The sequence below is a fragment of the Rhagoletis zephyria genome, unplaced genomic scaffold (genome assembly GCF_001687245.7).
Source record: "Rhagoletis zephyria isolate East Lansing unplaced genomic scaffold, Rhagoletis_zephyria_1.1 Rzeph_scaffold_01769, whole genome shotgun sequence".
In the NCBI taxonomy this organism is placed as follows: domain Eukaryota; kingdom Metazoa; phylum Arthropoda; class Insecta; order Diptera; family Tephritidae; genus Rhagoletis; species Rhagoletis zephyria.
The window spans coordinates 55007-68939 of NW_016158853.1; the positions used below are offsets into that span (position 1 = coordinate 55007).

At 34.7% G+C, this 13933-nt stretch overlaps 1 protein-coding gene across 4 annotated transcripts in view; it reads right to left on the minus strand.

Annotated features, from left to right (window-relative positions):
- Positions 1-1267: 1267 nt before the first annotated feature.
- Positions 1268-13933, minus strand: part of LOC108365076 (2-phosphoxylose phosphatase 1) — a 33954-nt gene continuing 21288 nt past the window's right edge. For all 4 annotated transcript variants that reach the window (XM_017619022.1, XM_017619024.1, XM_017619023.1 and 1 more), the window contains one exon: positions 1268-3170. In XM_017619022.1, coding sequence (XP_017474511.1) covers positions 1982-3170 — 1189 coding nt within the window. In that variant the 3' untranslated portion in view covers positions 1268-1981. The remainder of the gene's footprint in view (positions 3171-13933) is intronic.

Below are 13933 nucleotides of genomic sequence, written 5' to 3' on the forward strand. Positions count from 1 at the left end.
ATTCAAAGCGTAACGAAATATAGGAAATAAAATAAAGTCAAGTTGAAGTTTAAAGGTTTGGTTCTCATGAGAGCAACGTCATTTTGGCTTCTACCTGTATTTATGTGCCTTGATATCCATCTATTTAGCTCGCTATAAGCACAAATTTTTCAAACCTGTCGCAGAAGAAAGTATTAAAAATGAATTTCAAAAACTACAATCAAAAAATGCAGATGACGTTACAGGTTCCCCAAATTCTGAAACAGCCAAAGGAATGAGAATGAATAATTATTTTTAAAAGCTTTAGAAAAACCTGACACATCTGGTTTGGCTTGTAAGTACTGTTTAAACAACGATTCCGCATTCGCATCCGCGGATGTCTAAAATTCCACATTCGCAACATCCCTACTCTATACATAAGTCATTCGTCATACCCGTGGTGGTATATGGCGCAGAAGTATAGACAATGACAACATCCGATGAGGCGGCTCTTGAAGTATTCGAGAGACATATTTTGCGGAAGATTTACGGTTCTGTACGCATTGGCGACTACCTCAGACGATGGAACGAAGAGCTGTATGACATAGATATAGTGCAGCGAATTAAACTATCGTTGAAATGGGCACCGACGCTTAGGCTTTTAAAGTATTCAACTCGGAACACGCGGGTGATAGCAGAGGAAGTGGGAGGGCCCTCTGCGATGGAAATACCAAGTGGAGAAGGATTTGGTTTCACCTTTCATTTCCAATTGGCGTTAGTTGGCTTTGTTGAGCTCGGCCAAAATTGCTTACAGGATAACCTAATATTCACGCACGCCGCCAATTTATTGTCAAAAATTTCTCATGCACATGCAACTTGTATGAGATCAACCGAAATTGAACGGCGTGCGTATGAAGCTAACTCAATTCCCAATTTTTGCTCTGCGTGACATTTTGATTTGACGTTTCGCTCAATGAAATCAAATGCAAACGCATGCAAGTCAATTTCGGGTGACGCAAAAAAACAAATTCGACGGCATGCGTACCAAAACGCAAGCCGCGAATATTAGGTTAGCCTGTTAGGCGGTTACTGCGCCCAATAATAATAAGAAGAAAAAAGGTTTTGATGAGCTTTGAAAAAAGTATATTTATTTTGAAGATCGAAGCTAGCTAATTTCGTAAAGCCCGTAAAATCATAGGATAAATAAAGTAAAGGACAATCGACTTTTTTATGCTAAATTAATTATTTAACCTATTTTAATACAAAATAAGTACTATTTAAGATAAATTTATTACATTACATTTAACAATTTAACGCATATGAAACTTATGTGCTAAATATTCGATTTTGCAACACTATGGTCACACGAGGTCTAGTGAACCCCAAACCAAAATATGTCTGTATGAATCTATCCGACTTTAGACCACGACGCCACAATGGCCTTCCAAACGGTCTGTAATTATTGAAATAAAACCTAGTAGTAACAGTAGTAAAAAAATCGATTTTAAATAGTTTCTATCATGATAAAAATATAGTAAGGTAGAACCGCTGAGAGTCACTTTTAAGATTCTTGACGTTTCCAAACAATTTAATTTTTAAATTTACTCACAAACTCACACACACATTTTCATTTTCAAGCAACAACAATTTCGAACAATTTCAATTTTTTATTTTCACTTTTATATGATTTTAAAATGTTGGCAAACTTCAAAAAAAAATCATGGCCGACAAATTGAGAGAACGGTTATACCTTGCTATGTTTTTATCATGGTTTCTATATAAAATATACATATAAAAGCAAAGATCATCTGGGTTCCACTGAACGCCGTGCGACGGGTTATAAAGCTATGTCTTAACCTTAGCCTGTTATATAATTTTAGCATAACATTAGAATATATCTACTTATTATATAATGATATGTTTGGATTACATTTTTGTTAGAATGGCTTCAAAATACATACACTAAATTTAGTAATATTTTGACAAAGATATGTATGAGTTAGATTCCTGTGAGTTTTGCTTATTAGAAATCAGTGTCCTTATGTGGTGATGATGGGCTGCAAGCATCCTTGAAATTCGTTGCATTCAGCGACGAAAAGTAGTCTTCGTGCAGAAATCGAATGATGTTCTCGATTGGGCAAAGGTCTGCTTTGTTACCTCGACTATCTCGTGTAATTCTTAGACTTTTGCCACCTTCACAAAAATCGATTTGTTGTGTCACATCCCGACCATTGTAGACTGCCCTGAAGTAATAATCCGTATGTGTTTCGCTTTTATAAAGTTCAAAGGCCAATCGAGTTGCATAAGATATAAATGTATTACCAGTTCTTATACCCAATGCAGCAGTTAGATATTGCAGAGTCCAATCATGGCCCGAGTATAGTACAAATTTGGTTCGGTCACCGGATATCATCCGCAGCATATAGCTGACTACGTGACGCATCATGCCATAAGCCCGAAGGAGTCCGATTCGTTTGTAATAAACATGTTCAGCATTTTGCGTTGACTGCCAATTTGCGTATGCCATCAGAGCGGTTACGTGTGACTGTTCGACACACCCCATCACGTTTTGACCATCGGCTTCATCATTCAATGCTTTTTCAGGTACGTAATGAGTTTCTACTAAGTTTCCAACTTGTTCATCTTGGTCGATATTAATGACATCGTTTAAATCGATTGCATTTAGTTGTGTAGTTGAAAATAGCTGCGTATTGTTTAAAATAGAATGCCGACAAGGTAACGGCGCATCGTGGCACAAAACCGTGTTTAGCACATCAAGAACGTCGTGGACATTATTTACTCCGTTTGGGGTTTGCTGCAGCAAAGTACCACCCACCCATTGGATGACTTTACTAATGTCCGGTTGAAAGGTTAAGTTCAACTTCTGTTCAACTTTTCGTCGTTTGAGCAAAACTTCTGCTTGCTGGCAGGCACAATCGGTAAAACAAAACGCCATACTGTGAGACTCCCGGATATTCAAGGATAACCACTTCTCATTGGGCAGGAAGGTGAAGAGTAATGCTAAAGCTGATTGGAAAGTTCGCCTGTAGCGCGTGGAAAATAATACCACTTCGTCGGAGTTAAGCAATGAATTTGGTGTTGAAGCGCCACCCATTGAAGATCTATTTGAAGTTTGCTTAATAAGCAGCCCTAATGGATGAGCATAAATCTGGTGCAGAATATCACCGACATGTAGCATCTGGGCCACACCCCTGTGAAAAAATAAGAATAACAAATGGTTCAACGTTTAACGCATAAACATTGATTTATATGTGTATTTACATTAGGTTGGCTGTTATAAGATATTTTTCTAAAATTAAAAAAGGGCTGCGCGGAATTTAGTCTCAGTGGGATCAGAGGAAGATGTACCCCTAGGACCTTAGTCTTAAAATCTAAAAAATCACTGAATTCACACGCATACATATGTAGGTGCATGCTTAAATACATACATGAGACATACATGGATTTGTTTCTACAAAATATCAATTGATAAAAAATTACCTACTTGTAGTTAGCTTTTTTGTGGGATCTCTAGAAAATATATATATAATTCAACGGCCGAAGCAGCTCTAACCCAGCAAACAACTACATAGGACCTTGGCCTTGGCCGGTGAGCAAACCCGAGGCAACAAAAAATAACCAAGCAATAAACATGAAGCATATTTATCAACATACTAGCTGTACCCTGCCAAGCTTTGCTGTGGCATATTTCTGTTATATGGACGATAAATTATTAACGAAACAAAGCATACGTTTCATATGTGTTTGGTTATGTAATAAGTACTCGTGTGCACACAATATTTGTTATTTTTCCATTCTCTGCATAGATATCAAGGATATCTGGTTTGCCGACAATGGAAGACGCAACATCTCAGAAGCAATCCACACCTAAATCTAAACCATACTTTTCCAAAGTTCGACCTGGAGCATTATTGATTGTAATTCCGAATGTCAATCGAATTGGGAATTGCAATCTTTTAAATTGAATCATCATCATTAAATGGAATCATGGGAATTCTTCACCTTTGAAAGGCCACGTTAAAATCTTTGCTTACATTACGTTCTTCGTCAATTTCTTAACTGCGAGTCGCATTCCGTTGCAGAGTTTTCGCTGATTAATATTCCGCAAAATGATAATTGGCACACCTATTTTCAATTTCGGTATGTGGGATCTCCCTGGAAGATCAATCGAGTTCAAAAATTTCGTTGGATGGTCTTTTTCCACAACGGTGTTTATCGACGTATATGCTATTTCCTCACGTTGAATGCTGGATTGAATAACATTAGTGGTATTCACCAAAGTGAGCAAGTGGTCTGGCAGTCTGGTAAAAGAGCTGATCAGCTCAAGCAACGACTGTTGTCAATACCACTATTATTTAGTTGATAGACCTCCTTATTCTTCGCAGCAAGAATAGCCCGTTCACTGAGCCAATCGTGATTCCTAAAATTAATTTTCTTAATAAAGAAACATTCTTTCGATCAGTTCTCCTTTCGATGTTTCTAATTTACAAAAATTATCAGGCCATAAAATTCGTCTTAATCTCTCATTGACTGGCAGCTTTGCGTTCCCAATGTCCAGTTATTGTCGCGCGAATACTTCAGCTGCAGTGTATGTATGTTCGTCTTGTCGCAATGTTGACTATTTCAGGCAAGCATTTATCTCTCGTGTTAATCGAGAAACTACAGACAATGTTTTCGTAAAATCTCCTGCGAGCAATATCCCGAATGGTTGAACGTTTCCACGCAAATCCCGCAACAATGGATCAAAAGCCTCAAACGATTTTTTATGTGCCATGGTGCACTCATCCCAAACAATGAATTTAATTTTTTGGTAAACTTTTTTCATACCGGATGCTCTGGAAATATTGCACGTGGGAGTTTCGATGATTTATATGTTCAATGGCAGCTAAAGAGCTGAATTGGCAATGTTTCCACCTGGTAATAATGTCGCAGCAATTCCAGACGAAGCGATGGCTAAGGTAATGTAATTTTTTGATCGAACCGTTGCCAGAATCCATCTGATAAGGAATATTTTGCTAGTTCCTCCTGGCGCATCCAAGAAAATGGTCCCCCAACTCCGTCATTTATCATTTGCATATTCTTCTTCTACTTTGGCTTTGTAACCGCCTAAGCCATTTTGGCCGAGCTCCACAAAGAACGCCAGTCATTTCTCTCTGTGCCAACTTGGTCTCTCCATTGCCATGGGTGCTTCCTATTCGTCTGCTACCACCATCGGCTTGCGAGTTGAATTCTTTTACACCTGAAACTTCGGTTCCTATTGAACGACATGTCTAAGCCAGCGGAGCCGCTCTATATTCATTCGCTGCACTATGTACATTTAGTTGTAAAGCTCATACAACTCATCGTTCCATCGTCTACGGTAACATCGTCGCCCATGCGTAGAAGCCTGTATATCTTCCGTAAGATCTTTCTCTCGAATACTCCAAGAGCCGCCTCATAAAATGTTGTCATTGTCTAAGCTTCTGCGGCATATAACAGCTCGGGCATGATGAGTGACTTATAGAGTGCGGTTTTTGTACGTCGAGAAAGGACTTTACTCCCCAATTGCCTACTCAGTCCAAAGCAGCACCTGTTGGCAAGAGTAATTCTGCGTGGGTTTTCCATGCTGATATTTTTATCGGTGATAGTGCTGGTTCCCTAGTAAATGAAATTCTCCACTTTCCCGAAATTATAACTGTCAACAGTGACGTGGGTTCCAAGGCGCGAACGCGGTGACTGGAGATACTTCGTCTTGTCCTCGTTTACCACCAGGCGCATTCGCTTTGCTTCCTTATCCAGCTTGGAAAAGGCAGAAGAGACTTCGCTATTTTTGTTACCGTTGATGTCGATGTCATCGGCACACGCCAGAAACTACACGCCCTTGTAAAAAAAATGTTCCTACATGGTTCAGTTCTGCAGCTCTTATTATCTTAACATTTGCATCATGCGATCGTAAATGCTCTTCTGCTTTCGCTTTAATTTGGGAATCCTTGATAGGGAATAGGAGTTCAGAATAGTAATGATAATCATAATCATAATAATATTATCTCATGTTATTCAAAATTTCTTTACTCGCAATATACGTAGTAGGCCTTGGCGAACCCAAACAAAATTGCTTACGATTAAAAGTTGACTGATTTATAATGCTAGGGAACGGTGTCAACAATTTTATGTTTTCATTAAGTATTTTTTAAACAGCTTTCATGCGATAGTTTTTTGTTTTCGGTACTCTTTTATCATTTTGTTATTTGTTTCAGTAGTTTTTAGCCGACTTCATAAAAAAGGAGAAGGTTATCAATTCGTCGGATTTTTTTTATGCATGTTACCGCATAACTTTGGACCACGTCACCCAATTTCCAGGTGATCCCGTACTAATTTGGTTTAGATCCGATCATTGGATCATGAAAAAATTAACGGTACTATTACACTTTTATATGAGAACTGGAGTCGGTGTGTGTGTTTGCTTAAAAATTACTTGCTTATGAATTTTTTACATTAAGTAATTTGTGTCCCAGCTCTTCGTTGATAATATGATCACTTCGTTTGATAAGATGTTGTAAATTCTATATTTATTTACAATGTTCGGATTTTGTATAAGTGGAAAGATTTAAAAAAATTCCCTAGTAAAGCTTTCCCAAATAATTTTCGTCTGGAACCAGTTATGTAATATTTCATTTAATTTCAATATTTTCAGTCTTTACTTTTAGATAGGTAAATAGGATAATCCTATAAAAAATATTTCCAAATCAAGATTTTTCCCATATTGTTCCTCAAACATATTTTCGATTGTAAGTCTTCTTAAAAATCTTTAGTTTGATATCTACATTGCAATATTTCATTTATTTAATCAATCCAAAACGGTCCACCCTAATGCTTAATAATATATGTACATATGTACGCATACATGTACACATGTCTTTATTAGAAACTGTCATAAATTTTTCCCGCCAAATTAACTATTTTTTAGGCACTCCGCACATTACGCGCCTAATCATAGTAGAGTAATCGTTTTGTCATGTCAAAACGAATGCATGACGACTCGACTTCTGCACACTTGGGCGCCCTGCGTAAGCCCTACTTGCGCGCACATTACAAATTTTCTGGCCGGTCTTTCTCACTAATACACTTCCGCGAACATTTTTGTAATAAAATATTGCATACACGTTTATGGCTTAATACAATTGGCACGAGTTTTAGCACAAAATCATTAATTTTCAATTATTATCTACTGAAATGACAAACAATTTTTATTTCGAGCACAAAAAAGTAAACAAATGCCGATATCAAAACGGCAAGCGCCTTACAATGTTGGGCGCTTCGATTCATGAAGTTTTTATGATTAGGCGAAAACATGATTATGAATCGTAACATACAGAGCCTCATTGAAATACATGTGTTCGGTATAAAAGCTTCATACTTTAGTACGCCGGAACGATTACACTACTATGACTAGGCGTTTAATGTACGGAGTGCCTTAACTTCCCCTCCAAACAGTTTTACTGCTTTGAGGTTGAACTCAATTCTATTGAAAAGAGCGCGGGTACTTATTTTCCCGTATTCAACCAGGAACGGCCGTCAGCCACCACACATCGTCCGTACCCGCTCTACATTTGTACATATCCATAAAAAAATAATAATAAATCAAACATATTTGACAAGGGACTAATTTTTCGTTGGTTTATTTATTTTATCGCTTTATATTGAAAATACATTGGTGCAACATACTAAGCTTTCGAGTTAAAATTTTCAAAAAGGTGGCAACTCTCCTCAAAAATATTTCCAACAGTCATCTATCTTAAACTTCCTTAATTTAATACCTATATTTTAATAAGTCATTTATTTTATCAACTATGCATATTTAGTTAAATTTTCAAACAGGTGGCAACCCTCCTCAAATATATTTTCGGCCGTAAACCTTAATATTGAAATACTTCATTTATTTATTTTTGTAATATAAATGATCCTGCTATGATACCGAACAATACAAAAAAAAATTATTCAAATCAGTTCAGCGGTTCTCGAGTTTCGATGACCGTGACAAAGGAACACAACATTTTTATATATATAAATATAGATTTCTAAATCAAGATTTTTAAATGCCTTTAGTTTGGTACCGATATTGTAACATTTCATTTATTTTACCAATTTAATTGAGATAAATTTTCAAACAGGTGGCAACCCTCTTCAAAGAAACTTTCTACTGTAGGACTTCTAAAAACTCTTTAGTTCGCTACCCACATTGCAATATTTCATTTGTTTAATCAATATAACTGAGTTAAAATTTTCAAATAGGTGGCAATCCTGCACAAAATATTTCCTAAAGTTTTCTTTCCTCAACCTCTTTAATTTGATACCTATTTCAATTATATTGAGTTAAATTTTCAAACAGGTGGCAACCCTCCTCAGGCATATTTTCGGCTGTAAGCCTTCTTAAAAATCTAAAGTTTGATACCCAAATTACCGTATTTCATTTATTTTATCAAAATAACTGAGTTTAAATTTTCAAAGATGTAACAATTTTACTCAAAAATATTTCCAGCAGCTATCTTTCTTAAACCTCTTGAATTTAATATCTATATTGTCATATATCATTTAGTTTATCAATAAAATTGCGCTCAATTTTTTAACAGGTGGCAACCCTCCTTTAAAATATTTTCGACTGTAAGCTTCTTAAAATTCTTTAGTTTGATACCCACATAGCAATATTTAATTTACTTTATCAATTTAACTGAGTTAAAATTTAAAAATTGGTGGCAACCCTTCTCAAAAATATTTCCAACAGTTATCTTTCTTAAACCTCTTTAATTTGATACCCATATTGTAATATTTTATTTATTTTATCAATGTTATTTAGTTAAATTTTCAAACAGATGGCAACCCTCCTCAAACATATTTTCGGCTGTACGTCTTCTTAAAACTCTTAAGTTTGACACCCACATGGCAATAATTCATTTATTTTATGAATTTGTCTGAGTTAAAATTTTCAAATAGGTGACCCTCGTCAAAAATATTTCTAGCAGTTATCTTTCTTAAAACTCTTTAATTTGATACCCATATTGTAATAATTTATTTATTTTATCAATATAATTGGGTTTAAAAATTTTCAAATAGGTGGCAACGCTCCAATTTTTTGCGATATCATTGGTTCTGGAATTATACCGAACAATACAAAAAAAAATTATTCTAATCGGTTCAGCCGTTCTCGAGTTTTGACGACCGTGACATAACACAACATTTTTATTAATATAGAAGATAGAAGAAGAAGAAGAAGAAGAATAAGAAGATAGAAGAAGATTAAACTAAAATACAACGACGAAACATGTTACACTATCAAACAGTATACCAAAAACGGTAAAAAAAAAACTAGCTAAACAGAAAGGGAGACTAAAATTTGTGCTCCAATGCAAGGAATACGGCATTAAGTCGCCGCAGTAAAAAAGGCCAAAAATAGTAGCTCTTTGATGCCATATGGAATAATAATCCCTTTCGATGTCATGAGCTTTGGTGATGGTCTTATTTCTACCTGTGAAATCTCTGCCAAGCGTGTATAATCTCCTTTGATCTTGCAACTACAACATTGGTCCGATGCGGAAGCCAATAAAAGTCCTTATAAGGAAGCCTAGGAAAACAGATGAGCGTTTTCTGTTATAAGAGGGCCAAGAATCCTCGCAGCCCCTCAGGATGAAAAGTTTTCCCGTACATTGGCTAAATGAGTCGTGTGATCTCTTGAATATCGTTCGAATGAAGCCCTTGATATACCAACCGTGTTCCTTCTTGGACGGATGTGGTCGAATCTTTCCTAGCCAATTCGCCACTTTTATAATTCGTCTTAATATTTATGAACTGGTTTCTTTGAGTCTTACTGCTACAAAAACGGTCGCACCGAGCAATTTCGTTAATCGGAGGTAAATGCAAGATCTCATTAAGGGTAGACAAAGCTGCGCCCACACAATTTTATTTAACCATCTGAAAAGTAAATTCACATAAAATAATTCTATATATAACGGCTGCATACGGTTGCCAGACGTACTGATTTTATCAGTACAGTACTGATTTTTCAACTCTTGTACTGATTTTATTCATTTCTTCAATCAGTACGCTAATTTCCTGATTTTTCAAAATTTGTACTGATTTGTACTGAATTTTCCATTCAAACAAAATACTCTAGGATTTCTTAAGGTTTTTGCATAACGTTGGAACTTCCTTAAACTGTACTGTAAAAAGTAAAAGGAAAATAATTTAATTATAGTTGCCATGCTTCAGATAATGTTTGATATGCCCAAGAAATTAAAACAACAAAAAGATCAATCGTTTTATGGGCAAATCGCCGTGTCGTTACGTACCAGTTGCGATAATATGATGGAGCTTAAATTATTCAAAAAGAAGGCTGACGTTTTTTTTTTGCCGTGTGTTGTTAGATATCTCGAAAATAACTTTCAGTTTAATAACAACAAATTTGCCTATAACTTAAATTCTTTTTTCACAATTTACTGACATTGTAAAAGAGTTTTGCATACGAGACATAGAGTTAGATACTCTTTTTAGCGAGTTCTTAGTATTTCAAAGTTTTTGCGTAGTTGAAAAAATTAATTTAAGCCATGAGGAAATATAGATGAAGTCCTTAAATAGTGGTACTTTTCCACAGTTTGAAAAAATATGTAATTCAGTTTTTTTTTTCAATACCACACTCAAACGAAGCAACTGAGAGGATCTTAAGTATATAGTTATTTCCTAACGCAAAGAGAGAAATCGGCTTCTAATTAAATTTTTTTAAAGTGAGCTTCAAATTAAAATTAATTTTAAAATGGAATGTATAGAATTCTTTGACTATTTAAAAACTGACGATTCAAATGATCTCATTATTGCTATTCAATAATGTCATAAATATAAAATAATTTATTGGCTTGTGTGTACAATGATGTGTACACTAGGGTTGCCCAAAAACGGTAAAGTCGGAATTGTAATGCTCTCATCCCCTAGGATTGTTATATATCCAAAAAAAGTATACCCCTATTTTTTTATTTTGAAATTAAAAAATATTTAGAGGTCGCTCAGAGCGATCAAAATTTTCCATGTATTTTTATATGAAAAAAAAACAGCTTATCGTAGAAATGGCATACAATTGTGGAAAAACAATATTTTTCGATCGGAATGCTCTGGTTCTCTTCAGGAGACTTTCAGTAACAATACTTAATTGTTTATTTAACAATTTTTTAATATTAACTATTTTTTATTGGTCCTATGCCATTTCTACGAAAAGTTGTTTTTTACCCATATAAAAATACATGGAAAACTTTGAGTGCTTTGAGCGACCTCTAAACGTTTTTTGATTTCAAAATATAAAAATAGGGGTATATTTATTCGGTGTAGAACAATCCTAGGGGGTGAGCAAAAAATTCCGACTTTACTTTTTCACATGCATTTTGGACCACCCTAGTGTACGCTCATGTTAAAATGGATAGTTTTTTTTTATGAACTATATTTTATTCGTATACCAAAATATGGTTTAAAACTAGTTCTCTGGCGATTTGAAGTATTATCTATTATGAACTTACATTCATAATTTTGCTTTGAATAAAAATGTACTGAAAAGTACCTATTTTTTTAGCATGAAAAAGTCTAACGTACAAAATATTTTGACCGGTTTTGGTATTTGCCTTTTGTTTATTTAATGTTTATTACTTTTTTTATAAAATTCTAGCTGGTATGTATACAATAAACACCATATAAATTCAGATTTCAAACTTTGTAGAAAAACTAAAAAAATTCTGCTTATTTTCACCAAAATCTCAAACTTTTTAATCAGAATTTTGGTATGCAGTTTTGTAGACCATTTAATTCTAGTATGAAGTGCAAGTTTCAAGCTGCTATAAATCCCGTTAATTTTTGTAATTTTTTTTTTGCTGGCATTGTCCTCCATATAAAAGAAAATTGTCGAACATACTTTTGTTAGATGAACACGTGAATAATTTTTGAGAGCTGTCTGCAAATGTTTTTTGATGTTGGCTGTTGTCTGTCGCTTCACCTGCACATATGAAAAGAAATTCCAAATAATCGGCAAAGAATCGGCGAAAAAAGGCCGATGCCGATGCCGATGCTCAATTTTGTGCCGATACTAGAAATAATCAATCTCGAAAAATTAAGAGCCACCCTAATGTACATTAGCGTGGCCCGAAAATCCGCTTTTTAGGATTTTGATTGGTAATGGCAAAAATATGGTTAATTATGCTCTAAAAATAATCAGTGTGAATGATGACAATTTTTGGTCAATGTCTCGCCCAAGTCCATCAAAGTTCGAGCGCTAAAAAAAAACAATCTTAGCTTAGCTTATGAGTACTAGTATCGATACTTTTATAAAAAGTTCTATCACTATTTATACCTAGCCAAGGACTGTCACTTCAGCATTATTCCCCAAAAACTCTTTGGGGAACGTACATATGTACTACTACACACGCAAACACATTTGACCGCGAAAATAAGTTTACGCGTCTTTATTCGTCGTCAAATAGGTTAACGAGTCTGTTCTCGCCGTCGACTAAGTTGAGGCGACTTTCTTCACTGACGTTTGTTTTATGCGTTTTTTTCGCGGTGAACTCGCCTCTTTATGCGTGTCTACTAATTACACAACTTTCTGTATATTGAACCAAACCTCTATATCCCTATGTTGTTCGACGCCCTGAATACGACTCCGAGGTCTGTAGTCTCCATTACACCAGGTTCGAGGTCAAACAAATAAAAAATTCATTGAATAAACCTGAAATTTTAAAAGATACAATTCCACTGAATTTGACCTTGCGACAATTTGACCTAGACTGTGAAGTTTACCTTATATGTAGGTATACAATCTTTGATTATTACCGCAGCGGCCACAAAAATGCAATTGCCAATATAGCAGCTCAGTCGCCAGCTTGCAGTTGCCATCTGTACAATCATTTCAACCATTGGCCCCCCAACTGAAATTCGGTTGCCATAAGCCTATTATGTGTCCAAAAACACCGAAATGAATATCCTTGTTTTCGGAAGCAAGATAACTTTTAATTTAATTTGTATTTAAATTGTAATTTTTCTTGAAGTCCGATGACGGAATCTTTGCTGCGATATATACCACCACAAGCAAAACTCATACGAGAAGAATACGAAAGATATTTTATGTCACCAATTGGCGAACTGCCATGACAGTATAAATTTATTAAAAAAAAAACTTAAAAGTTCAATTTAGCCCACGACGAAACGGTAGAATCTCAACATTTTGACCGGTTTTGACTATTTTTCTTCTATTTGTTTAGTGTTCATTATTTTTCTTAAAAGTATAGCTCATTGTCTAACAAAAACCGCATAAAATGTAAGCTTTATACAAAAATTATAAAAATTTCTTAAACTTTCGAACACAAGTGCACGGTTTTTAATTTCGATTTCTAGAAAAAAAATGTTATTCAGTTTTATAGCTCATTAAAATTTAGTACAATAAGGTGCAAGTTTGAAATTGCTAAAAAATGCTGTCGATTTTTATAATTTTTTTAGCTGGCGGTATTACGCACTTTCTTCTATGCAAATTACTTTGTAAACTGCATAACAATTTTCTTTCTAGAAATCCAAATTAAAAACCATTGAATTGTGATCAAAAGTTTAAGAAATGTTTATAATTGTTGTATAAAGTTTGAAATTTTTATTTATGTGGTTTTTACTAAACAACGAGCTATGGATTTATAGAAAAAATTAACATTAAACAAACAGAAGCAAAAAGTCAAGACTGATTAAAATGTTCAGGTGCTATCTTTTGTTGCGAGCTGTACATATAATTATAAAATTTCATTCTAAACATAAATTATATAAACTCACAGCTTTCATTTAAACATACATAATTATTTTGTACCAATTTTATTTGTAATTAATAAAAAACCGAAATTAAAAAGAAAACTATCGCAACTTGAACTCCACATAGCACGTTGCAGTTATCGTCGAAAACTAAAAAAAT